The sequence below is a fragment of the Labeo rohita genome, chromosome 20 (assembly GCF_022985175.1).
Source record: "Labeo rohita strain BAU-BD-2019 chromosome 20, IGBB_LRoh.1.0, whole genome shotgun sequence".
Taxonomy (NCBI): domain Eukaryota; kingdom Metazoa; phylum Chordata; class Actinopteri; order Cypriniformes; family Cyprinidae; genus Labeo; species Labeo rohita.
The window spans coordinates 21018915-21042805 of NC_066888.1; the positions used below are offsets into that span (position 1 = coordinate 21018915).

Sequence of the window (23891 nt, forward strand, 5' to 3'; positions counted from 1 at the left end):
AGAGACAGAGAGTTTCCATTTGTCAAAAAATGTTTTCAGCAAATATTTTCAGTCAAAAGAAGTGCATAATATTTCTCCTGATGCATTTCTTAACATTGAGTTCTACACTTTAATTAGTATTTATTTATTTATTTTTTTTAACAGAAAAAGGCGCAAATGGTACATCAAAAACTTACCATATATGGTGTAAAATTGTAAAGGCTTTAACATATTATATGTCATTTTAGTGTAAAATATTGTCAAATATATGTATTTTGCAAGTAAAAACTATGAATTGTCTGTTTGTGACTATTATAATGTCATCTAAAAAAGGCTTCTACACAGATATGGTTGCTCTCCTTACACAGTTATTTGTGATAGTTTAACAAAATAATGATAATTTAAAGATAATTTAAAAAAAACTCCTGATGCATTCCTTAATTTTGAGTTCTACACTTTTAATTTTTTTAAAGGCTCAAATGCTACAGCAAAAATCCATATACGCAGTAAATTTGAAGAGCCTTTAACATTTTATTATATGTAACTTTACTGTAAAATATCTTGTTTGTGTTTGTCATGTTTGTGACTATTATAATTTCATCTATATTAACAAAGGCTTCTACACAGGAACGGTTGCTCTGTTTACACAGTTATTTGTGATAATTTGACAATAAAGAAATAAAAGATCTATTAAATATCAACACAGACATAGTTTCCATCTGTCAAAATATATTTTCATCAAATATTTTCAGCGCAAATAATTGCAAAATATTACTCCTGATGCATTTCTTAACATTGAGTTTTACACTTAATTAATTTTATTTTTATTTTTACAGAAAGAGGCCCAAATGCTACAGCAGACATTGTATTATATGTAACTTAACTGTAAAATATTGTCAAATATATGTATTTTCCAAGTAAATACCATGAATTGTCTTGTTTGTCACTATTATAATCTACACAGGTATGGTTGCTCTGTTTACGCAGTTATTTGTGATAATTTGACAATAAATAAAATTTTCAGCAAATACTTTCGATCAAAATAATTGCATAATATTATTCCTGATGCATTTCTTAACTTTAAGTGCTACACTTTATTTAAATTAAAATGTATAATTGTAAATGCAGTATACGTAACATTACAGTAAAATCTTGCTAAATATATGTATTTTGTAAGTATAAATTAATTATAATGATTATAATGTAATTTGAATAAATATGCATTTGCAGTAAAAATGACATCCCCAGAAGTTCCTGCATGCCACATCACATATTATATTTTGTATAAATAATTTAGTTTCTTCTCATTTTTGTTACCAGTAATAAGATTTTTTTTATATTAGATTTTCTGTTTAGTTTTGTCTTTGTATGAGCTTTGTGTGTAAATTGTGTCAATTTTTTTAAAGAACTTTTTTTTTTGTACTGACATGCAGAATATCATTTCTGTTGCAGAATTAGCTAACAGCTGTCCAGCAGTCTTTACATTGTAAGTCAAGTCTTTGAGGGAAGGCTGAAAGTGCATTAGTGATTAGATCACTTAACAATAAGAATCTCCCTGACAAACATTACAAGTCACACAGAAGGGAAATTCCTTCAGGAAGTATTGTCCTTGCCACATAAAGCCAAGCTGCTCTTTATATTTCATTATGACTGCTATAAATCGCCAAGCAACGCTTCATATCGGATTTAATCTTTGTGGGATTTGTTCTGCGCATTGAGATCCAGCTCTTAAGGAATTTCATTGCTTCTGGAATTCCAGGCTTCTCAAACTGAGCCGTGGTGCGGTAAAAGCTAATACTGACACTTGTACGCAGGCAAGCAGTATAGTGTGTATAAAGCTTGGTAAGGGGGAGGCCGGGTATCTCTCTGTCCTCCTCTTTGACATGACCGGTCTTTGAGAAAAAAAACTCTTCCCTTGAAGGCCATACCCCTCCTCTCATAGTTCATGCCGCTTTAAGGGCACTGACTGGGCTGAGCGCTACCTCCCTAAAATACACCCTCCCCCCGGTCGTCCTAATCGGAGGGGTGGATCTATGTGTTTTGTTGCTTGTCAAAAACAATCACTCTTCGGGCCATTACAGTTGCTGCACGTCCTCCTTTAATTGGTGTAACGCACGGAGGAATGAAAGCGAGGGCGGCCCACAAAAGCCGGCCAGTGAATGAGAACCGACTCGCACTGAACTGCTCTTCAGGGCAAAAAAAGTTCATAGTTGGCAACTAACAAGGAGTTGTAGGGGGGTCTTTCATTCAGCGATATCACTGCTGAAACTGTCAGCACACCAACCTTAAAAATGTATTCACACTTTTAGTGTTTCAGTCAAGTGTAGATAAAAATATGCATCTTTTCAGTTATAAAAACTGTTGGTACACCCAGGCCTCTAGGTGTCAGTATAAAGTCAAGATGACAACAAGCGCAGAGTTCTTGAAGCAACAAAAAATGACTGAATGAAGCTTTAAAATATTTTCCTAAAATGTCCATGCGGTCCAAACTCTAGCCGTAACTCTTTTTTTCCCTAGAGAAAGCTCACTCTGACCACCCCTTTCTCCCTCTCTGGTCGGCCTGTGCTGGAGGTTGTCAGCCGAGTTTTATGTCCAGTTCGCTGGAGCTGAAAGAAGTCAGCATCGTGTCTTGTTATGAAACAAGACGTCCTTGCCTCCCGTTCCGGGTGAACGATGCCCGGGGTGACTTGCGTGGAGCGATGGCCTCGCCGCGGCGCTCCACAGAGGCGACCAACAGTGAGGAAGTCAATGCGCCATTGTGTATCGAGTTCGTCAGCTACATGTTTGGTAATTATCCCGACTGTCTGTTGGAGACTTGGATCTGTGAGCCAAGCGGGCCGACAGTGGAGCACAACACCGTCAACAAAGATTAACTTCTCCATGAATGGTCAACATGTCTAGTTGAGGGAGACAAGTTCAAAACATCATTGATTAGTGCTGCCAATCAGTTGTGCAACAGCAAATTTGTACGTTTTTCATCGTAAACACAGTTTTGCTTTTTGAGAAATTTTGAGAAAACACATTTAGCCAAAAGCAGAAGTTCAGCTTGTTAGCAGAAGTTAAGTTGTGTTGCTAAAGCAGAACAGAAACTTTCAGGATGTGTCAAACGGCTTTGACGTATTATGTTCATTAATCACCATGCTTTTGTTAGCTAACGTGGCATTATGGTCAGAGCCTGGATATTTCTAAATGTGGCTGTTCTATACATACAAGGTTGAAAAGAAGGTATAAAAGCTGTCATCGAGTCGGTACCCTTTCAAAAGGTACTAATAAGTGATCATGGACCACAAAATCAGTGATAAGGGTCAATTTTTTTGAAACTGAGATTTTTGAAATGGCATTTTTTATTGAGATGAATAAATATGATTTCCATTGATGTTTTGTTAGGATAGGACAATATTTGGCCGAGATACAACTATTTGAAAATCTGGAATCTGAGGTTGCAAAAAAAATCTAAATATTTAGAAAATCACGTTTAAAGTTGTTTTAAAGTTCTTAGCAATGCATATTACTAATCAAAAATTAAGTTTTCATATATTTATGGTAGAAAAATGAATGACAAAATATCTTCATGGAACAAGATCTTTACTTAATATCCTAATAATTTTTGGCATAAAAGAAACATTTATAATTTTGACTCATTTTGTTGGCTATTGCTACAAATAAACCTATATGCTACTTATGACTGGTTTTGTGACCCTGGACCCTGGTCCTTAGGCGCTGGGGTATATTTGTAGCAATAGCCAAAAATACATTGTATGGGTCAAAATTATGAATTTTTCTTTTGTGCCAAAAATCATAAGGATATTAAGTAAAGATCATGTTCCATGACTATATTTTGTAAAATTTCTACTGTAAATATATCATGTATAAATCTCAATTTGGAAAAATTGACCCTTATGACTGGTTTTGTGGTCCAGGGTCACATATGTACAATTTAGGTATAATATGTCTATTTAAGGTATTATGCAAATCGGGTACAAAGGTGTCCTTTTTTGTGTAAGGGTACTGTCCCAGTAAAAGGTAACTGGTTTTACATGGTTTCTAGCTGGACCGTCTAGATCAGGGGTCTCCAAACTCAGTCCTGGAGCGCCAGTGTCCTACAGAGTTTAGCTCCAACCCTAATTAAACACACCTGAACCAGCAAAGCAAGGTCTTACTAGGCATGCTAGAAACGTCCAGGCAGGTTTGTGTTGAGGCAAGTTAGAGTTAAACCTTGCAGGACACTGGCCAACCAGGATCCCGGTTGGAGAACCCTGATCCAGGTCATTTACGGTCATTAGCTGGTCCAAACTAAGGATCAGCTTCGACTGCATGAAAAGTCAATCTCACAGACCAGTGATAAACTATGTTCCACCTTGAACACCAATTCCAATTTTCTAAATTTTTAGTTAACAAATGTTAAGTTATTTTTAGATTATTTGCATTTCTTACTACAAAAGCAGTCACTGGGGTAGTGGTGGTGGGCCTTTTAGGCACTAAAATATAGTGTTGTAGAATGTAGTGAAAAGTAATGCATTGCAATATTGTGTTACTCCCTAAAAAGTAACTAATTACTTTACTTTAGTGAGTCTTTATGGAAAGTAATGCGTCATGTTACTTTTGCCTTACTTTTTAAATCTTGGCAGAGCTTGCTTGTTTGTTTTTAACATAAAAAGTTCTACTTTTGGCAAATGTAAAAGCCCTTTCACACCAAAAGCCTCAGGCTGAAGAAAAAGTATTCACATCTCTACAGTAGAATGCAGAAGATGTTTGTTTATCTTGATTAATTTTGCTTATTAGTATGGTTGAATTGAATCATCGAAGGTCAGCAGCAACGACACTAGTTAAGAAAATGAAATTAAATACATGAAGGATATTTGTATTATTTAACACATTTAATTATTGCAGGTATGCATCATATTCTGAGTTGCACTTCACTGTGTTTATTCATTTTGAGGAATACTGAATCTGTTTTTTGTGACTGAGATGAATTAATGCATTTTCACATTTATTCTAGACCTAAAGTAACATCTTAATCCTGATTTATTTTTCATAAAATAAATGGTGAATTGCAGTTTCTAACTCCTTAAAAGTGTACTGTCATGGAAATTATCAACTCTCCTCCCGCCTTTGTTTTGTTTCACGTTTAATTGGGCAACTGTACATAATATCCCTTTTAAATGTTGTCTCAGTTTTGTTCATTTTTTTTTTTTTTTTTTTAATATAGGACCACCATCTGTAGTATGCAAATTCGCGAGGTTCTGATATTCCCGTTTTAACGAGAAAGTTAGGAGTAATTAATTAGGCTGCAGGGCTCTCTAAGCTATTTAGGGGCATCCGTTCATTGAACATTGAGAGCGCGTTTCTCCTGCCCAAGGGCTTTTCTCCTGTCCAGCTCTTCTCAGTTCACATTGCCTCTCAGAGGGCAGAATAGCCCAAGCCTTGATCCTCGTCAGTTGTCATCCCCAGTCCGGGCCACTTTGGCCGCTGCTAGTGGGGAAGTCAGGCCTAATCCCTGGAAGGAATCAGGGCAAAAGAAAAGCAACAATAACCAAGTCAACCGTAAAAAATGAAAGCGAAATCTCTATTATCAGCCCCAACATTTCCCAGCGATGCAGTGAAATCAGCCTGGTTTGTCATTCGAGTCAGACACCGGGGGGAGAATCTGGGGTCGCTTTGGGTTGGTAGACTCACACGACGTTTAGAGAGCAATATTTCGGCGAAAGGGGGCCTCGCATTTGCAAAATCCCCCTCACATCCCGCCATAAGCATTAAATGCAGTCTGACTTTATGTTGTATAGGCAGCGCAAAACAAGAAAAGAGGCACAGTTCTCACATAAAAGAACGCGGTTTTGGGGGATTAGGGACGGCCCAAAGGATGGAGAATAACTTCTGCATAACTTTACAGCTCCTCTCTCTCCAGGTTTAGACTACGGCTTAAAGCGCACAGTCTTTAGTTAACCCTTAACTGGTCCCTTATAGTCAGTGTCATGAATTACCAAGCCAAAGTAAAACTACTGAACCGTGATACAGTCAATATATTGCTATACCAACTACACTGCAGAATAAAACGAGGCCGAACCCTAATTTCATAACGTATTTATTTATTTTTTTAGGTTAAAATTTGAATATGTAGTATCTAGCCTATATTTTATCAAGACGTATAAAAATGCATTAATCACCAATTAAGTTATGCACCAAAGAGACGAAACAAACGATCAAAATAATCCACACCCAGTCTAAAAGTTTTATTTCAATGTCAGAATTTTAAGATTTGAAACGCCTTAATTGGAAGAACAAAATAATTAATCTCGGGATAATGTCATCACGATCTCATGCCTCATTTACCTCAGAAATGATTGTGAGGGTCAGATGACCCATGAAATCAATGTCTCTTGTCGTTCCTTGAAAACCTGCTTTTCGTTTTAAAAATTCATTAGGACAATCTTGAGCCACACACATTTATAATTTTCAGAATTTAAGCCAAGTTATCCAGGCTCATCCCTTTGCTTAAGAGCCCTCCAGTCGATGAAGATACTTCACTTAGGCAGCCTAATTAGTGATTTTTGTCCTCGTTCAATTGCCTCTGTCTCCGTTGTGCATTCAAATGAAGTCCTTAATGCACATGGTAATTGTGGGCCTACCTGTATAAAAACCTGATTAGTTTCACACTGATCAATAACCTTATTTCATCCGGGACATATGAGGTAACATATATAGGCTATAATATAGATTTTGGGATGTGAGGTTATATATACACCACATAAGGGTATTTCCACTGCAAATGTCCTCACTGTATGATTTTTTTATACTTAGTTCATAAGCTCTCTGCTTGCAAACCGCTGAATTCAGCTGCCGGGGGGAGGAGGGATGACTTGGATCATCCAATTTAAGGCTATCACAATAACAGAGCTGCTACACTGTAGCAGTGGAGAGCTAATGCCACAATCCACGACATAAAACCTGCGAATTTACCCTCAGACATCAGCGCACGCAGTAGAATAGCCCTTAATGCGAGGCATTCTAAGCCCCCCATTTCCATCAGGCTCTCATGACTGCAGAATTGCCGCGGACTGCAAGTTATCAAGAGGCACTAATTTCACATTAAAGACCATTGACTGCAGTGGCTTGATTCGAGGGTTTGCGACAATTAACACAATCAGAATCGGAGCCCAGATCGTTTACCTTGACTCCGTAATTATTTTTTTGGCCGCGCACGCTAACACATTCGCAAAATCGTATGAGGTGTCAAAAACCGAGAAGAGAGAGGATGCAGCGCGTTTTTATAAAGCCAATGTCTCCAAACACGCACAGAATAATGTAATGCAAAAAGAATACAGTCAGAAAAATATTAGACTTTTTGTTAATCCCGTTAATTTTAACTGAGGTGTTTGCGTGTTACCTTTTAAAATTCACATCGACTTTAGATTATTGAATACTGATAGTGATAATTAAAAAAAATGACTATATTCTGTGTGCGTGATCAAAAACTATAACGAAAATAGATTCGTTCTGCAACTTTTAAGATGTTAAATTTCTTATTAACTGTTTTTCCTACTCCAATATCCGCTACACTACCAGTCAAAAGTTTTTGAACGGCAAGATTTTTAATGTTTTTTACAAGTCTCTTCTGCTCATCAAACCTGCATTTATTTCATCCAAAGTACAGCAAAAACAGTAAAATTCTGAAATATTTTTTACTATTTAAAAGAACTGTTTTCTATTTGAATATATTTAAAAATGTAATTTATTCCAAAACATTTATTATTATTATGTTGAAAACAGCTGAGTGGTATTTTTCAGGTTTCTTTGATGAATAGAAAGTTCAGAAGAACAGCATTTATCTGAAATAGATATTTTTGTATTATACATGTCTTTATCACCACTTTTGATCAATTGAAATCAGCCTTGCTAAATAAAAGTATTAATTTCTATAATTTCTAAAACAAAACATAACAAAAATGATACTGACTCCAAGCTTTTGAATGGTATAATGTATAATTTTACAAACGCTTTTTAAGATAAATGCTGATCTTTGGATCTTTCTATTCATCAAAATAATCCTGAAAATGTACTCAACTGTTTTAAATATTAACAATAATAATAAAAAGTTTCTTAAACAGCAAATCAGCATATTAGAATGATTTCTGAAGGACCATGTGACACTGAAAACTGAAGTAATGATTCTGAAAATGTAGCTTTGATCACAGGAATAAAATAAATTTTAAAATACAGGCTATTCAAATAGAAAGCAGTTATTTTAAATAGCACAAATATTTCACAATATTACTACTTTTGCTGTATTTTGGATCAAATAAATGCATCAAATAAAGGCATCATTGACCATATTCAGCTCTTTCTGTAATAATTATGCGCAAAAATCTGTATAAATTCAAGTAAAATAGTTTAATTTTAACAGTAAATTGTATAGACACAAACCAACTGGAAATGATTAAAACGGGACTCAATATCCACTTTCAACTTAACTTTGGGACATTACAGGTGCACCTGTCATTTGAAGTCCCGTCCATCGCGAGATTACCCTAATCATGTGACCAAGACGTAGGACACGGAAAGAAAACAGGAAGCTGTGTATAGTCACAAAGCGCAAAGCAACAGCGTGTTGAATTTGCAGTGTATAAGATATGGATTTGTTAACGAAATTTAGATTTGTAATAGCATGCTTATTTGCAGAATATGCTGTTACATTTATTCCCGTTGCTAACTGCTCGATTTACCCATCAGAGATGAGTGGCGACAGTGCATCAAAGCTGCCATCAGCAGCAGCCATCCCTGTAGCACAGGCGAGCACTTTGGGATCCTTCTACTCTCTCAGTCTACAATCTACATTTCCAGAGGACTTGGAAGTGGACGAGTATTGTGTCGAACTGCTCCGCGTCTACCGTCAACGCTACGTGACTTTCGCGAACTGCCTCGTGACTTATGCACGACCTGTCAAAATCTGTCAGAACTGTTACACTGGCTTTAACAGTCTGGATGACATTTATAAAAACATATCATCCGACCAAGTAGGTGCTCATTCCAAGTGTCCATTTCTATGGTAAATGTTTATGCATGGTTTTAGGGTTGTTTGACAGAATTCTGAGCCGCTGGTCACATGCACTCGTGTCTTGTGACTGTGTGTGTTCACTGTGTTTCACAAAACCCAACTCGCACTGACTCTGGAATATATCAGTGAGCTTTTTTTTAAAGTTTAAATCAAGTCCATTTGATTTGTTACACATCAGTATTTAACTCATATGCTCGTTTATTGTAAAACTAGTTATGAACTGAAGCTGTATAAGCTAATGCAAAATACTTAATAACTTGTGATTATGTGTTGTCCTCATAGCTTGGCCCTGGAAATGTCACTTGCCATGACAGCCTGATGCGTTCTGATAGGATGATGCTGCTCTTTACCCTCTACAACAATTTACAAGATATCTGGACATCCGCAAAGTGCAGTAGTAAGTAACATAGCCTATTTTAGGTTTCTTTCATTTTCACTCTTAACCAGATGATATATCACCACTTATTGCAGTATGAAGTTGTTGTGTTATGACTGTTTTGAGAATAATTCTACTATTTTCTGCTCATTAGAATGTCTGACTGAACATCAAGAGGCTCTTATGAATGATACGGTTTACTTCATGGCCACTCTGAATCAGTCACTTTCCTGTTTTGAACAATATCAGGTAATCAAATGTCTTATATAGATAAGTTTGAGCTCAGCTGAAAACAAATTACTTGAGGTTGAAAGTATCCTGTTCTCTTAATAGAAGAACCACACTGAGCTGTGTAAAGACTGCAAAGCCTCATACAAAAGGTTGAACGAGCTCTACGGCAGAATGGAGAAAAACCAGACGCTCTGCATTGATTTAGAAGACGCAGTGAGTATGCACTAATATAAACAGACACTGTTATTTGACTCCTAAGTTATTAACAAATTAAGTTTTATGATGTGCAATTTTGGGAAACAGCAAATTGTAAAACAGCACCCTCTATAGCCCTACATTTGCACAAAGTAAAGGCTGGAAAACACACCACAATTTTTGTACAGATTTTGCCCTGATTTGCAGTCAGAGCCAGTCTGCAGATTTTAGACAATCAGTTGACAGACTGCACAGAAAATTTGCATAGTTTATTAGGGGCACAGCCTTTTTTTTTAAACTTCGGACTATTATATCCAGTTGGAAAATATCAAACATGTTTGATATTTTGAGAAGATTTTAAAACACATATTTTCATTTGTCACTTAACTTTTAGCATTGAAACGCTTGTTTCTGTGTGAGTTTGTTGTTTTTAGAGCCTCCTAAAAATCTGGTCGTGTGTGAGCCTTAGTCATTTAGTGTATGATGCCCAGTTTCCTCTGTTTTAAAAGCTGTTCAGATTTTAAAGGAATAGTTCAGATTTTAAGAATTACAGGACAATCACAGTGGATCCTCTTTAGTGAATGGGTGCCGTCAGAATGTGAGTTCAAACAGCTGATAAAAATATCACAAACATCCACAAGTAATCCACATGACTCTAGTTTTGACATTAGTCTCTACTGCTCACGAAGCCTGCGTTTATTTAACCCAAAGTACTGCAAAAACAGGAAAATTCTGAAATATTTTTACTATTTAAAATAACTGTTGTCCTTTTGAATATATTTTAAAAGGTAATTTATCCCTGTGATTTCAAAGCTAAATTTTTAGCATCATTACTCCTGTCATATGACCCTTCAGAAATCATTCTAATAGTCTGATTTGCTGCTCAAAAACATTTATTATTATTATTATTATTATTATTATTAAAATACATTTATATTATTATATAAACAAGTCCATCCCCTGTTGTCCTCTCACATTAAAGTCCACTGACATATTTGTTTAGAACTGTTTTGGACTGTTTTCGCTTGTAAACAGTGCTTGATTTGTGCATATTCAACTCTTTCATTGGAGAAAGCAATATTATGGTTAGAGGACTCTTCTGATTTTTGATCAGAAGCAATAGTTTGAAGTTAAATACAACTTTTCACAGGATATTAATTGACGGACTGTAGTCTTGTGGATTACTTGTGGATTATTATGATGTTTTGATCAACTGTTTGGACTCTCATTCTGATGGCACCCATTCACTGTAGAACATCCATTGGTATTTTTATTTTCGGATGAACTATTCCTTTAAAAGTCATGTAGTGTATGTATTCCAGACTAAAAATAAATAAACAAGCATACAAACAAATTCATTAATAAATTGTTGATACAATGTGAACCAGTCTTAAAGGGATAGTTCACCCAAAAATGAAAATTACCCCATGATTTACTCGCCTTCAAGCCATCCTAGCTGTATATAACTTTCTACTTTCAGACAAATACAGTCGGAGTTATATTAAAAAATGTCCTGACTCTTCCAAGTTTTATAATGGGAGTGAATGGGGGTTGAGATTTTGAAGCCCAGAGAAGTCCATCCATTCGTCATAAAAAGTACTCCACACAGCTCTAGGGGAGTTAATAAAAGCCTTCTGAATAGTTAATTTTGTTAACGAAAACTATGTCGAAAAATGTACGTTGACCATCTTTTTCCCATGATTAAAATGAAACGAGATGACAATAAGGTCAATAAATGATAACTATGACTATATCAACATGCAAGTTCACTGATGAAAAAAGACTAAACTGTATTCAAAAAATAAAAAACTTACTAAAACATCTTTTTATTTTCATCAAAAAAGGAGACAAAATATTATTGTGGACTGCTGTACACTTATCTACTATGTGAGCTTTCATGTGTACGTTTGCCAGATATCAGGAGTTCTCTTTTTTTTTTTTGCCCGGGGCTTTGCTTATTTTTTGCGATCTGGCAACCATGCGCATGAGCTTGCTTTTCAAACACAGACAAACAAGCTCAAGTTTAGCGATCTAAATGAAAGTGTCACTCAGCCAGTCTGTCTTCTGTCATGAGATATACTATATTGTTTGCAATTGGGGTTGCTAAATAAATGTGCTTACTCAGCCGCTCGTGATCATATAGCTTTCAAGAAATTTGAGTTAGCAGTTAGCTGTAAGAGATTCATTTTTTTCTTATTTTTCTTATTGTTTGGTCTTATTTCGTATCATTGTATGTTAAAAATAATGTACTTTTGTTATGCAGATGCAAAATATGAAACTGCGGTCTTATTCGCATCGGCTAGCATTTTTAAAACAGATTTTATTTTTTTTAAAAGCCACATCTTAATGGACAACAACTAATAATGACCAACAAGCAGCATCAGTCCGTTAGATCATTTTAAAACGTCAAATAGCCTTCAATTTATAAGTTATAATTGTATCTGTCTTGGATGTAGACTGGTCAAGATTTATTTTAATAAACCGGAGTGTGGAATTCACCTAATGCACGACAGAGAAGCGTCCGCGCGATCACTTGCATTTTTCCTGATAATGAAACTAATTTTATTTCTGTAAACTCATAATAACAACAAACGTTGCTTTTGTAGAGTAATGAGAACAAACAGGATGCGCCTTCTCCCATCTGTCTCTGAAGCGCGTCACAAAAAAAGAACTGAAACTCATCGAATGACTGCCTCACATACATGAGAAATATATATATATAGAAAGTTTAAAATGTCTATTTTTAAACAAACAAAACGATCAAAACGAAATCAAATACCCCCTGATTATGTAATCTGTATGAAGGTTGCATTTCTCTCTAAAGGCGTCTCCGTTTTTAAAGCATTTCGGATAAATTCTGCTTTCAGAACTGTCATGTCCGTAACATTGATTTTTTCCTCAGAAACAAAAAACGAATTTATTGAAGAAAACAAAAAAGGCATATAGCCTATGTTTTGTGAATTGCCAACCTTTCTCCATCCGGCAGATATTGTTGCTTTTATACTGATACTTTTCTCAGGGTTTTAGAAAAATATAAATTGATTGTACAAGTTATTGGTAATGAATACATTCTGTGAGAATTTATGTTTCAGGTTTTGACTGCAAATGTCACGTCCATAACGCTGAAACTGCCTCATACTAATCTTTGTAATACTTGCTTTTTTTGTACAAAGTTGTGATGGTAGTTTTTGAAAACTGCAATATTTTTTTTAACTGTTTTTGTGAATGTTCATTAAATAGTAATATAAATATGTGCTCCACATTTTCATTGTTTGATTGTAATGTTTCATTTAATGTTTATTTATTTTTTTTATAAAGAGATATAAAATATATTGGGCAGAACTGAGTTAAGTGTATTGGTCCGGCCCTCTGCAGCCACCTAAGTTTATCATGTGGCCCCTTGGGAAAATTAATTTCCCACCCCTGATGTAGACAGAAATGTGCAAGTCTTTAATATTAATGTATATAATAAATAGCCTATAGTAAGTCAGAACATTAGATGAGGTAAAATAAACCATTTGTATGAGTTGACCATCTATTGCTTTGTGCTTACTGGTGAAAGTAGAAGTTTCTCAAATGAAAACAATCATTATGATTATAATTTTAACTAATTTTTTTTTTTTTTTTTTTAAATCAGTTTAATCATTATACAGCATGACGAAAATGGGACGAAGATTTATTTGACTAAAACTAGACTAAAATGCTTTTAGACTTTAAGACGACTAAAATTTGACTAAAATAAAATAGGATAAGGTTGACTAAATATGATCAAAACTAACAAGGACATTTAACATGGAACTAAGACTGAAATTGAAAATAGCTGACAAAATTAACACTGCTTCTGAAGCAGTGATGCATTTGTGTAAGAATTATATTCATATTTAAAACTTCAGAAACTGTAATCTCTAGTTTCCGTTAACAGTCGTACATTGATGTAAGATGTAGCTTAAGCTCTGATGAGAATATGCTCGTCTCGTGAGAGCCAAGTTTTGTTTATAACAAAGGAAAACCAGTTTCCTCTTGGCATATATTGAAGTCTTACATCAACATTTTTCTTTATAAATCCTTATGTTGTACTTCTAATTCATGACTGGTGTTTTGTTTTGCTCTCTCCTCTGTGTTTCCACACTGCGTTCTTCTACATCCTACGTCATGCGCTGTAATGACACTCTCTAGTGAACACGCGTAGGACAGAGATTACAGTTTAAAAAGTTTTAAATATGGATATTTTTCTTACATAAACACATTGCTTTGCTTAAAAAGGCCTTTATTAACAACCTTGGCCCATGTGGAGCACTTTTTATGATAGCTGGATGCACTTTATTGGACTTCAAAATCTCAACACCCATTCATTGCCAAGAAAGACACTTAGGATGACCTGAGGGGGTGTAAATCATGGGGTGATTTTCATTTCTGGGTGAACTAACCCTTTAATGGTAGCAGATTATGATGAAACAAAATGTGGTCTCACTACCTTGCTTACTTTTCAGATGAACATGACACAGCAGCTGTGGAGTAAAACATATTATTGCTTGTTACCTCGGGAGGAGACGGTGCCTGTCATCGCAGTGTCCAGCTTCATGCTCTTCCTCCCCGTCATTTTTTACTTAAGCAGCTTCCTGCACTCAGAACAAAAGAAACGCAAGCTTATACACCGTAAGTAACTTGCCTAGCCATGCAAATTGTCTCTTCAGAAAGTTGAAGGAAAAGGGCAGAGGTTTTCGACAGTGCTAATTGTGCATGCTTGATCCTTACTGCTTTAGGTTTCATGGTCAATCACTTTCAGACAGTATTTAACCAAGCACTCTCAGACACTACTAATTTTAGCATGCAGAACACAAAGTTAAACTGTGCATTGAATATTCAGTTGCATCTCTTGCCAGTCTAGTTCTAATCTATTCCCTCATCCTGATCCACAGCCAAAAGAGCCAAGTCCAGCAGCAGCCTAATGAATATCCAAGACAAATTCAGCTGAGTGAGATGAGGCGAGGTGGGGATGAGAGGGCACTGAATCTTTGCTTCACCTCTCCCACTAAACCAACAGGCACTTTCAGCACGGATGGTACGGTTCATATCATCTCCTGGACTCCAAGATCAGTTGGATCAAGGACTTTTTGATGCTGTGATCTCATTCTATTTAAATCAGATTTTTTTGCACTGTTTGTGATTTGCACTATTGATTTAAATATGCCAATTTTTTGCTTAGCTTAAAAAAGAGAGATAATTCTACTAGTGATTTCAATAATTACAATGGCTGTTAGTATTATAATATACTATTTAAGGTATGAAAGAGATGCGGTCCCAAAATAGGGATATTTATCTTTAACATTACACTAGTTATGCTGCATTTTTACTTCACTAAGAGACCATGTTACATTTTATATTCTCTATTTTCCTAGGTAATAACAAATGCGCACACACTGTCTCTCTTACACACACACACTCACACTACATGGCAGTGGTACCACTTCTGGAAGCACTCCATGTGCATTAGAGAAAGATCTTGTAACAAATACTTTATTCAGGGTCAAAGGTTTATGCAGTGAGTAGATGAGAAAGTAAAGGATGGAAGAGGCAACACGAAGCCTTTTTGCGGTCCATGTGCCTGTTTACATCACTTTTTGTTTTACACTGGATTTACCATAGTCTTCCCTTATTGTGTGGTTATATACTATACTGTCAGGTATTTGATGAACAAAGCAATTATTCTGAAAGAGACAGACGTGGAATAGGAAAGCTTAATTAACAGCGATATATCAGAGATATCTTTAATTTGCTGTATTCAGATGTTGACCAATAGTTTTAAATTCAATAGCTTTCCTCATACCTCTATTGAAATATAGCCTTCCTTGGTGCGATTGACAGGCTTGTTGTTTTCAGGGTTACGTGGACTTGAATTGCAAAGCGCCTGTTTCCCCGGTCATTAGCAGCTAATCTAAATGTAGGATAAAGTTACTTGGCTGATTAATCGTAACAACACATCGGTTTAAGCTGCATTGGCTTTTTGGTCTTATGGAGCCAAGCCATTGCCTATCACACTGCCTGTTAAGCGCATTTCACTTGATTTATCCAATCATATGATCGTACAGAACGATATGGGGAAAAATAGCCTTTTCATTTGTGGCTCATGAGTGCAATGTCTAACAAGAATGACAGCTTTCATCCCTGCGGTGCCAGATCCGTTGGTGAAAGTCATTACTCCTGACCTGACTGCCAAATGTAGCAACCAGGCGAATTTTACGGCCACGTGTTCGAGGAAATGACGCAAAATCTGAAATACCTTTTGAGATGTATGACCCGAGCCTTACTTTACCTGACAAGAACCTTAGAGAGGATGAGGGGAAACTGGTGGGGGATGTGAGATTATCCCTCATCACGTTTTGCCCTGCTAAGAATCAGAGCAGTGACTTTGGACCTTAAGCAGTGAGCCCATTATGAAATATCCCTGAGCCTGAAACTCAGCAGGGACTGATCCAACAAACCTTTAATGTAGCTGCTGTGTTGTTTAAAAGTTGCCATTAGGATTTTGGATGCTCTGTCATTATAAATTAAATCATGTTTATGTGTTGATTAATGATTGCTTTAGGCTCTTTTAGAAAAACTCACATACTAACAAAAAGTCTAATTGTATTTTCATGTTTTGTATGGCTGTAGTTTTATTACGAATAATAAAAAGATAACTCATTCTGAAAATGTTTTATTTTATTGTATATTTATTATTTGTTTATTGTTCATATGTATGTTTTATTAGCATATATTGTATACGACATGTTTAGCAATGTGAGTTCTTACCATGCTTTTTATAATAACCCTTCTGGCTTGTTTCCAAACTTCCTAATCTACTCTAAGGAGCTTTAATAGGAATTGACTGAGAAAATCATTCATTATTTATTTACACTACCAGTCAAAAGTTTTTGAACAGTAAGATTTTTAATGTTTTTTTAAGAAGTGTCTTCTGATCACCAAGCCTGCGTTTATTTGATTTAACATACAGAAAAAACAGTAATATTTTGACATATTATTAAATAAGAAATAACTGTTTTCTATTTGAATATATTTTAAAATCTGTTTCATTCCTGTGATTTCATAGCTGATTTTTTCAGCATCAGTACTCCAGTCTTCCGTGTCACATGATCCTAGAATCATTCTAATATTCTGATTTGGTGCTCAAAAAACATTTTATATTATTATTATGTTGAAAACAGCTGAGTAGTTTTTTTCAGGTTTCTTTGATGAATAAAAAATTTCTAAAGAACAGCATTTATCTGAAATAGAAATCTTTTGTAACATTATGAATGATACAAAAAACATTATACTGATAATAATTTATGTATAATGTTACAAATGCTTTTTATTTCAGATAATTCTTCTATTCATCAAAGAATCCTGAAAAAAATGTACTCAACTGTTTTAAATATTGATAGTAACAATAATAATAATAACAATAACAATAAATGTTTCTTGAGTAGCAAATCAGAGTATTAGAATCTGAGGGATCATGTGACACTGAAGACTAGAGTAATGCTGAAAATTGAGCTTTGATCACAGAAATAAATCACGTTTTAAAATATATCCAATTAGAAAGCAGTTTTGTTCAATAGTAAAAATAATTAACAATATTACTGCTTTTGCTGTATTTTGGATCAAATAAATGCAGGCTTGGTGAGCAGAAGAGAATTTAAAAAAAAAAATCATTAAAAATCTTACTGTTTAAAAACTTTTGATTGGTAGTGTATTTGGAAAATGTCATTTTGTAATTTAATTGTCAGTCACCCTCTGCCTTTTAATTATTAAAATTGTCACAAGTAATCATCTCATGTTTTAGACAGCAAGAAAAAGTATCCACTGTTCATCAACTAGGTAATATCATAATAAATATACTACTATTTTTGTATAATAATAGTATCTGGGATATAAATTAGATTGTGAATTGATCACAAATTGTTCACTTATCAAATCTGTATCTCTTTCTCATTCATCCTTTCTTCGTTTCTGTAATTTTTAATATCTGTAATTTGAGTTTTTTCATCTACTGTATATAAATCTGCACTGTAATCAATCACACATACTTTCTGTGTAACTTTAGTAGTTATGCAAACCTTTTAAGGCTGTCAATTAGCTAAAGCTGAATATGGTGCTTTGTTGAAGAAATATAGCTTTATAATGAGAGAATTCTCACTTAAGAGCCACCATGTGCTGCTGAATGAAAGGGGCCATTATGACCTCATAAGGGTCAAAGTCTGAAGATCATGGGATTATGGTATTATGATTATAGAATCAGTTCATCACAGTGGTCACTTAGCACCACTGATGGCTACATAGCTCTCCATTACAGCCTCCATTTGCTCCTGATCATTCTTAAATGTTCTACCCCATTACAAAGGTCGTACAAGAGGTCAGCTGGAGGAGACATCGCAGATGCTGATTGGTGTGTCAGAAACCTAAGGTGGATGACTTCTGTTCCTTGTAGCTTCTTTTAACAAGACAACAGGATCTCAGTAGGCAAGGCTTACACAGACCCAGGGGGTCTGGCAGAATAAGAGCTTTTGAATAACGGGGTATGGTATAAGGGCAAAAACATCTGACCCTGTTGGGAACCCCTGCCCACTCATCTTTGGGTACAGTGCATGGCCCATCAGCTGCATGAGACGGCTATAAAGCCTCTTGAAGAGAATAATAAACAAGATTTCAGGGAGGCAATAGGTGGCCACTGGGGTGCTTCATCTTCATCAATGATGAGCTGCATTCAGGACGATTTCTAAAATGAGCTTGGCATCTGAATAGCTCATAACAGAAAACACTGGATAAAATTAATCATTTACTTCATTAATAAGCCTATATATTCATGTCCATGTTACACACTCAGCTCAAGATGCTAGTATTTCTTACTTTCAAACATTCGCTAATAATAATGTTTATTTACTTGCTATTTCGGATTCATACTGAACAATTTTACAATGGTATTTTCAGGACACCTCATCAATCGGCCATATTGGCAGCGCTGAACGTAAACAATGCCATTGAACTGAATTAAACTCACATATTTTGCTGATTATTGCTGTTGAAAATGATAAATTATTGTCATGTTTTGGGCTGTACCAATGGGTCAAACTGGAAAAAACATTTGGAGTACTACAGACTGCCAGAAGTTATAACAAATCAAGGAGAAGAGCGCAAAAAACTGTCTGAGGAACAAAAGGCGTTTGTGATTGGCCCAACTGCACCAGATTTCCAGGGCAAGCATCTTGAAAACATTCGTGTTTGTTCTTACCATTTCCAGTCAGGTAGGTGAAATATTAGGCTAATATCTTATTTATTACTGCTTGTACATATCTTTACCACCTATTAACTTTAGTTTGTCAACATATTGAGCACTCTCCTGCTTACTAAGTTCTGCTCTATATGATTTTAGCAGCTTAGTCCGTGATTTAGTCAGCATAAATTAGCAAAACAATGTATTCAGTAGTACATTAACTGTAAAAATCCAAGCTGTATTGCCAGTATGGCCGCGCATCCGGGTAATAACCAAATCGCAAACCCTCTGTTAAACGTCAGCTAAGAAAGAAAATAGTCCACCAAGTACGAGCAACAATATTATAGAAAATTTAATAAGTTTAATTTACCTGGACGAACGGTCTGAGATCCAGCGTTGCCATGAATTAAAATATTCGATCGCTCGAGGCCAATCGCCAATCAGAATCAAGTATTCCAGAGAGCCGCGTAATAAATTATGTTAACGCGCATATATTTTACTTTTAAGTTTCAAATGATTAGACTGCATTAGGGTCATGTACACAAATATTTAATATTTATGGTATTGGCTTTAATTTAACATTTTTTACATGAGATGCTACCTGTATAATTTAATTTTAAAATAACCACGTCCCTCATTGTAAAAAGAACATTTGCTATATATCTGGGCACGGAACAAAAGTAAATGTCACAGTCTTAATTTCCTTGCAACTTGTTGTAGTTGATTTTTATACAGATTTATGGCCTTATAGTGCATAACCTCCATGTAATAATGTGTAAATTAAGATGAGGGGTTGTGACCTGCACAATTACTCCCTGCATATTTAACTCCGTCTGATTAACGCAGGACGATAAGAGCATCTCTCAAGTCTGAAGTAAGCAGTCTCATCACTGTAGCTCTTATTTGTTATGTTGTGCTGCCATCATTATTCAGGTCAATGGGATTGAAGAGGAAACGGTAAAGGTTATTGAGGAGGGTTTGAGCATGATCACTTCCTCTCATTTTATTCTCCCTCATATCAGTGTACACACTTGATGTTTTTCTCTTTTTTGTAAATTATGTGGAATTTATTAACAGTTGAACCATATTGATATAATCTATAATCATGGAGAGCTACATCAGGTCCATAGTATTACTCTGGTGCCATCTATCGATGGAAAATGATTTTAAGCCACACTTTGTTTAATGCTTAATGAGTGAATTAATAGATTGAGACAAGATGTTTTTATGCCATCACTGCTGAAAAAAATAAAATACACCTTAAACCAGACTATGTTGGTTTGCTGTTTTCAGGAAGATCATTTGGCTGGTTTTAGTGGTTTCAGCAGCTGGTCACTCTCGAAGACAGAATACCTGCTTGGCCAGGCTGGAAGGCCAGCTTAAACCAGATAAGACAAGCTAACTACCCACACCCCTGGTGAAAAAACCAGCATATGCTGGTAGGTAGGTTTTGATGCTGGTTTAGGCTGGTCCTTTGCTGGTTTATGCTGGTCCTTAGCTGGCTTAAGCTGGTCATGTTGCTGGTCAAGGACCAGCATGAACCAGCAAAGAACCAGCTTAAACCAGCATCCCAACATCAAAACATACTTACCAGCATATGCTGTTTTTTTCACCAGGGACTTAACTGGTTTGTCAAACAAATTCCCAAGCAATATCCACTTAAGAAAATCAATCACATTTAGTGAGGAAATCCATCACGCTATATGATAGATTTACCATAAGAGGGCGACATTGCAACAGTCTAAAACCAGAAAACATGGCGCTGGAAACATGTATTGCGTTTTTATTAGCAGACAGTTATGATGTTGAAGATTTCTTATTTTTCAAGAAAAATGCGAATCGCAAACGTCGGAAAATAAGGTGAGGAAAAAACTATTCAATATTTTGCTAATGTTGCTTCATTTAGTAAACAAACAGGACGGCGCCTCCTCTAATGCGCTGTTTGTTTACTACAGCTTGCAACTGTTTTGACTATTGGAAATATTATTTCAGTTGTCCAGCCATTTTAAACGGGTGATATTTTGAAACGTGGTTGCTGGTACCTTCAATGTATCAAAAACAGCTCGTTATTTAAGTTAGCTGTTGAAGATCATCAACTAACCCTGGTCAAAAAAAACAGCATGTGCTGGGTAGGTATGTTTTGATGCTGGTTTAAGCTGGTCCTTAGCTGGTTTATGCTGGTCCTTGACCAGCAACATGACCGGCATAAACCAGCATCAAAACATATCTAACCAGCATCCCAGCATATGCTAGTTTTTTCACCAGGGAATAGTCAGAAACCAGCAAAGATTTTTGTTTTCGGAGGTGAAAACCCAGTGATGCAACTAATTGTTTTGTTATTAATTTACGTTAACAGAAAGAAGTTGAAAACGGAACCAAGTGATAATCTGCAAATGTAAGATGATCCACCCAGTATTTGATGTAAGGTAAGAAAGGTACTGTTTATAGTGAGCATTAGATAGATGCTCTAACATTATTTTTTTTCTCATATCAGAGAAGATGACAAAAGAGATGTTTTCAATGCCGTGCTGCAAAGCTTGACAATAAGTGATTTTAAGAGTCACTTCCAGCTGACGCCATCTCAAACTGAGGTACTTTAGGTAACGCTGGTCTTATTTTCTGCTAATCACGTTTGTATTTTCTAAAACAAAATTGTTTTTTGTGTTCATAGGATTTGGTACGACTGCTGGCACCTTGTGAATGGACCGCCATTAGGGAAGAGCGATGGACAGTGTGGCATGCTGTGCTTGCTAGTCTGTGGGCTCTTTCTACCCAAGAGTCTTACCACAGTGTGGCAAACCGCTTCCACATCACAGAGTCACTCATTTGTGATCAGCTGGATGAATTCTGCACCTTTGTTTCCAGCCACTTGGCTAATGAAATTCACTGGCCTCAAGAGGAGGAAGCAGAAATGTCTGTGGTGGGGTTCTTTTCTAATGTGGGGTTACCAGATACTCTCTGTGTAGTAGGAACATGTTTCATTCCTTGTGAGAAACCTATTGATGTGCCAGATCCAGAGGCATATAAAGACCCAAAGGGGTCTTACTCTGTAAAACTCATGGCTTTTTGCAACCACAAGGGTCGGTTTACTTACGTGTCCGCAGAGCACCCTAGAAACTGGCCTAACTCAAGAATCCTGTCAGCCACAGAGTTGGGCAAGGCATTGCAGGAAGACCCCATGGCTCTGCTACATGGTAAACACATCATTGGCAATTCCACCTTCGCACTTTCAGAGCACTTTCTGACTCCGTTCCCCGATTATGCAACACTAGGACAGAAAAAGTGTGCTATAACCAGAAAATGCAGTCATCTCTTGCAGTGGCGCAAGGCTCCATCCATACTCTGAGATCTTGTTTTCAGAGGCTCAGATGTCTGCAACTGCATTCAGTTTGCCAAACCAGTTTGGCTGTGAAGACCTGCTGTATTTTATACAACATGTTTCTAGAAACATATAATGTGCCAGTGGACTGCATTGAGGATGATGTAACTCAAAAACCTTTCCATGAACTACCCTACGGACACTCTGGAAGTCTTGGTGGAATATCTAAAAGACAAGACATCGCAGCCTCACTTGGGCGAACAACTAAAAAAAGAAAATGTATGTACAATTAGAGAAGTATTTTGAAGTACTGTTGCATATGATAATGAATGCAATACACTGACAAAATGTTAAACACTACCAGTCAATAGTTTTTGAACAGTAAGATTTTTTTAAAAGAAATCTCTTCTGCTCTCTAAGCCTGCATTTATTTGATCTAAAAAAAAAAATACAGGAAAAACAGTAATATTGTACAATTTGTTTGCTATAACTGCTTTCTGTGAATGTATTTGAAAATGTAATTTATTCCTGTGATCAAAGCTAAATCCTTCAGAAATCAATCAGATATGTTGATTTGATTTTAAGAAATTTTTTATTATTATTATTAATATTTTCTTTTTCTTTTTTTTGGAGAAAGAAATGATAGAAATGAATACCTTTATTTAACAAGGATGCTTTCAATTAATCACAAGTGATGAAGACATTTATAATTTTACAGAAGATTTCCATTTCAGATCATTGCTGAATTTTCTATTCATCAAAGAAACCTGAAAAATTCTACTCAGCTATTTTTAACATAATAATAATAAATGTTTTGTGAGCAGATAATCAGAATATTAGAATGACTTCTGAAGGGTCATGTGACTGGAGTAATGGTGCTAAAAATTCAGCTTTGAAATCACAGTAATAAATTACATTTTAAAATATATTCAAACAGAAAGCAGTTATTGTAAATAGTAAAATATTCCACAATATTACTTTGGATGAAATAAATGCAGGCTTGGTGAGCAGAAGAGAAAAATCTTATTATTCAAACACTTTTGACTGGTAGTTTACTGGTAATCTTTATAATTACTGCAGTATGTTTTTTTTGCTATATGTTAGAATGTTGTCAGCAAAATACATATTCAAGGATAAGTGTTTGTATAATAAAATCTTATTTTTCAAAAGGATCTTAAGTTTTCATCTGAAAGTGATTTAAAACCAGGGTTTCAACTAGGGGTCTGTGAACCAGGATTTTCTACTGTGTATTCTATGCATATTGATCCTCTAAGCATTATGAAATGAATGTTAATTAAAGTAATAAATATAAATTAATACAAAATGTTGTTAAAAAATGTAGTTATAGCCATATTGGAGTCTTTGGGTTGGTCAAGAGCCTGTGTGAGGGGTCCCTAGATCTGTAGAGGTCGAAAACCCCTGTTTATTCGGAAGGAAAGACAAAAATGCATCTAAAAAGTGCAAATTGTGTAAAAACACGTACAAC

The 23891-nt window shown here is 35.6% G+C and overlaps 2 protein-coding genes across 4 annotated transcripts; both read left to right on the forward strand.

The window, feature by feature from the left end:
• Window positions 1-8497: 8497 nt before the first annotated feature.
• ostm1 (osteoclastogenesis associated transmembrane protein 1) lies at window positions 8498-16520 on the forward strand. Of its 2 annotated transcripts, none has more exons than XM_051139492.1 (6): window positions 8498-8990; window positions 9314-9428; window positions 9562-9656; window positions 9744-9851; window positions 14324-14489; window positions 14753-16520. In XM_051139492.1, the coding sequence occupies exons 1-6, from the start codon at window positions 8607-8609 to the stop codon at window positions 14806-14808; spliced, it is 924 nt and encodes a 307-aa protein (XP_050995449.1). In that variant the 5' UTR covers window positions 8498-8606; the 3' UTR covers window positions 14809-16520. The 2 variants fall into 2 exon arrangements, with proteins under 2 accessions (XP_050995449.1, XP_050995448.1); XM_051139491.1 differs by having other exon boundaries at window positions 8499-8990; window positions 9741-9851.
• A 4298-nt stretch (window positions 16521-20818) lies between these two features.
• On the forward strand, window positions 20819-23578 carry si:ch73-257c13.2 (uncharacterized). 2 transcript variants are annotated; one of them, XM_051137815.1, is made up of 4 exons: window positions 20819-20946; window positions 21443-21481; window positions 21581-21677; window positions 21758-23578. In XM_051137815.1, the coding sequence occupies exons 1-4, from the start codon at window positions 20843-20845 to the stop codon at window positions 22430-22432; spliced, it is 915 nt and encodes a 304-aa protein (XP_050993772.1). In that variant the 5' UTR covers window positions 20819-20842; the 3' UTR covers window positions 22433-23578. The 2 variants fall into 2 exon arrangements, with proteins under 2 accessions (XP_050993772.1, XP_050993773.1); XM_051137816.1 differs by having other exon boundaries at window positions 20821-20946; window positions 21443-21512.
• Window positions 23579-23891: the final 313 nt, after the last annotated feature.

What these genes read in the sequence shown, in the direction of transcription:
- si:ch73-257c13.2 (XM_051137815.1), top strand. Translation starts at nt 20,843, where the DNA reads ATGGCGCTGGAAACATGTATTGCGTTTTTATTAGCAGACAGTTATGAT. An exon ending in CGCAAACGTCGGAAAATAAG is followed by an intron (nt 20,947 to 21,442) that starts GTGAGGAAAAAA and finishes TTACGTTAACAG; the next exon opens with AAAGAAGTTGAAAACGGAAC. An exon ending in TGACGCCATCTCAAACTGAG is followed by an intron (nt 21,678 to 21,757) that starts GTACTTTAGGTA and finishes TTGTGTTCATAG; the next exon opens with GATTTGGTACGACTGCTGGC.
- ostm1 (XM_051139491.1), top strand. Translation starts at nt 8,607, where the DNA reads ATGGATTTGTTAACGAAATTTAGATTTGTAATAGCATGCTTATTTGCA. An exon ending in AAAACATATCATCCGACCAA is followed by an intron (nt 8,991 to 9,313) that starts GTAGGTGCTCAT and finishes TTGTCCTCATAG; the next exon opens with CTTGGCCCTGGAAATGTCAC. An exon ending in GAAACGCAAGCTTATACACC is followed by an intron (nt 14,490 to 14,752) that starts GTAAGTAACTTG and finishes CCTGATCCACAG; the next exon opens with CCAAAAGAGCCAAGTCCAGC.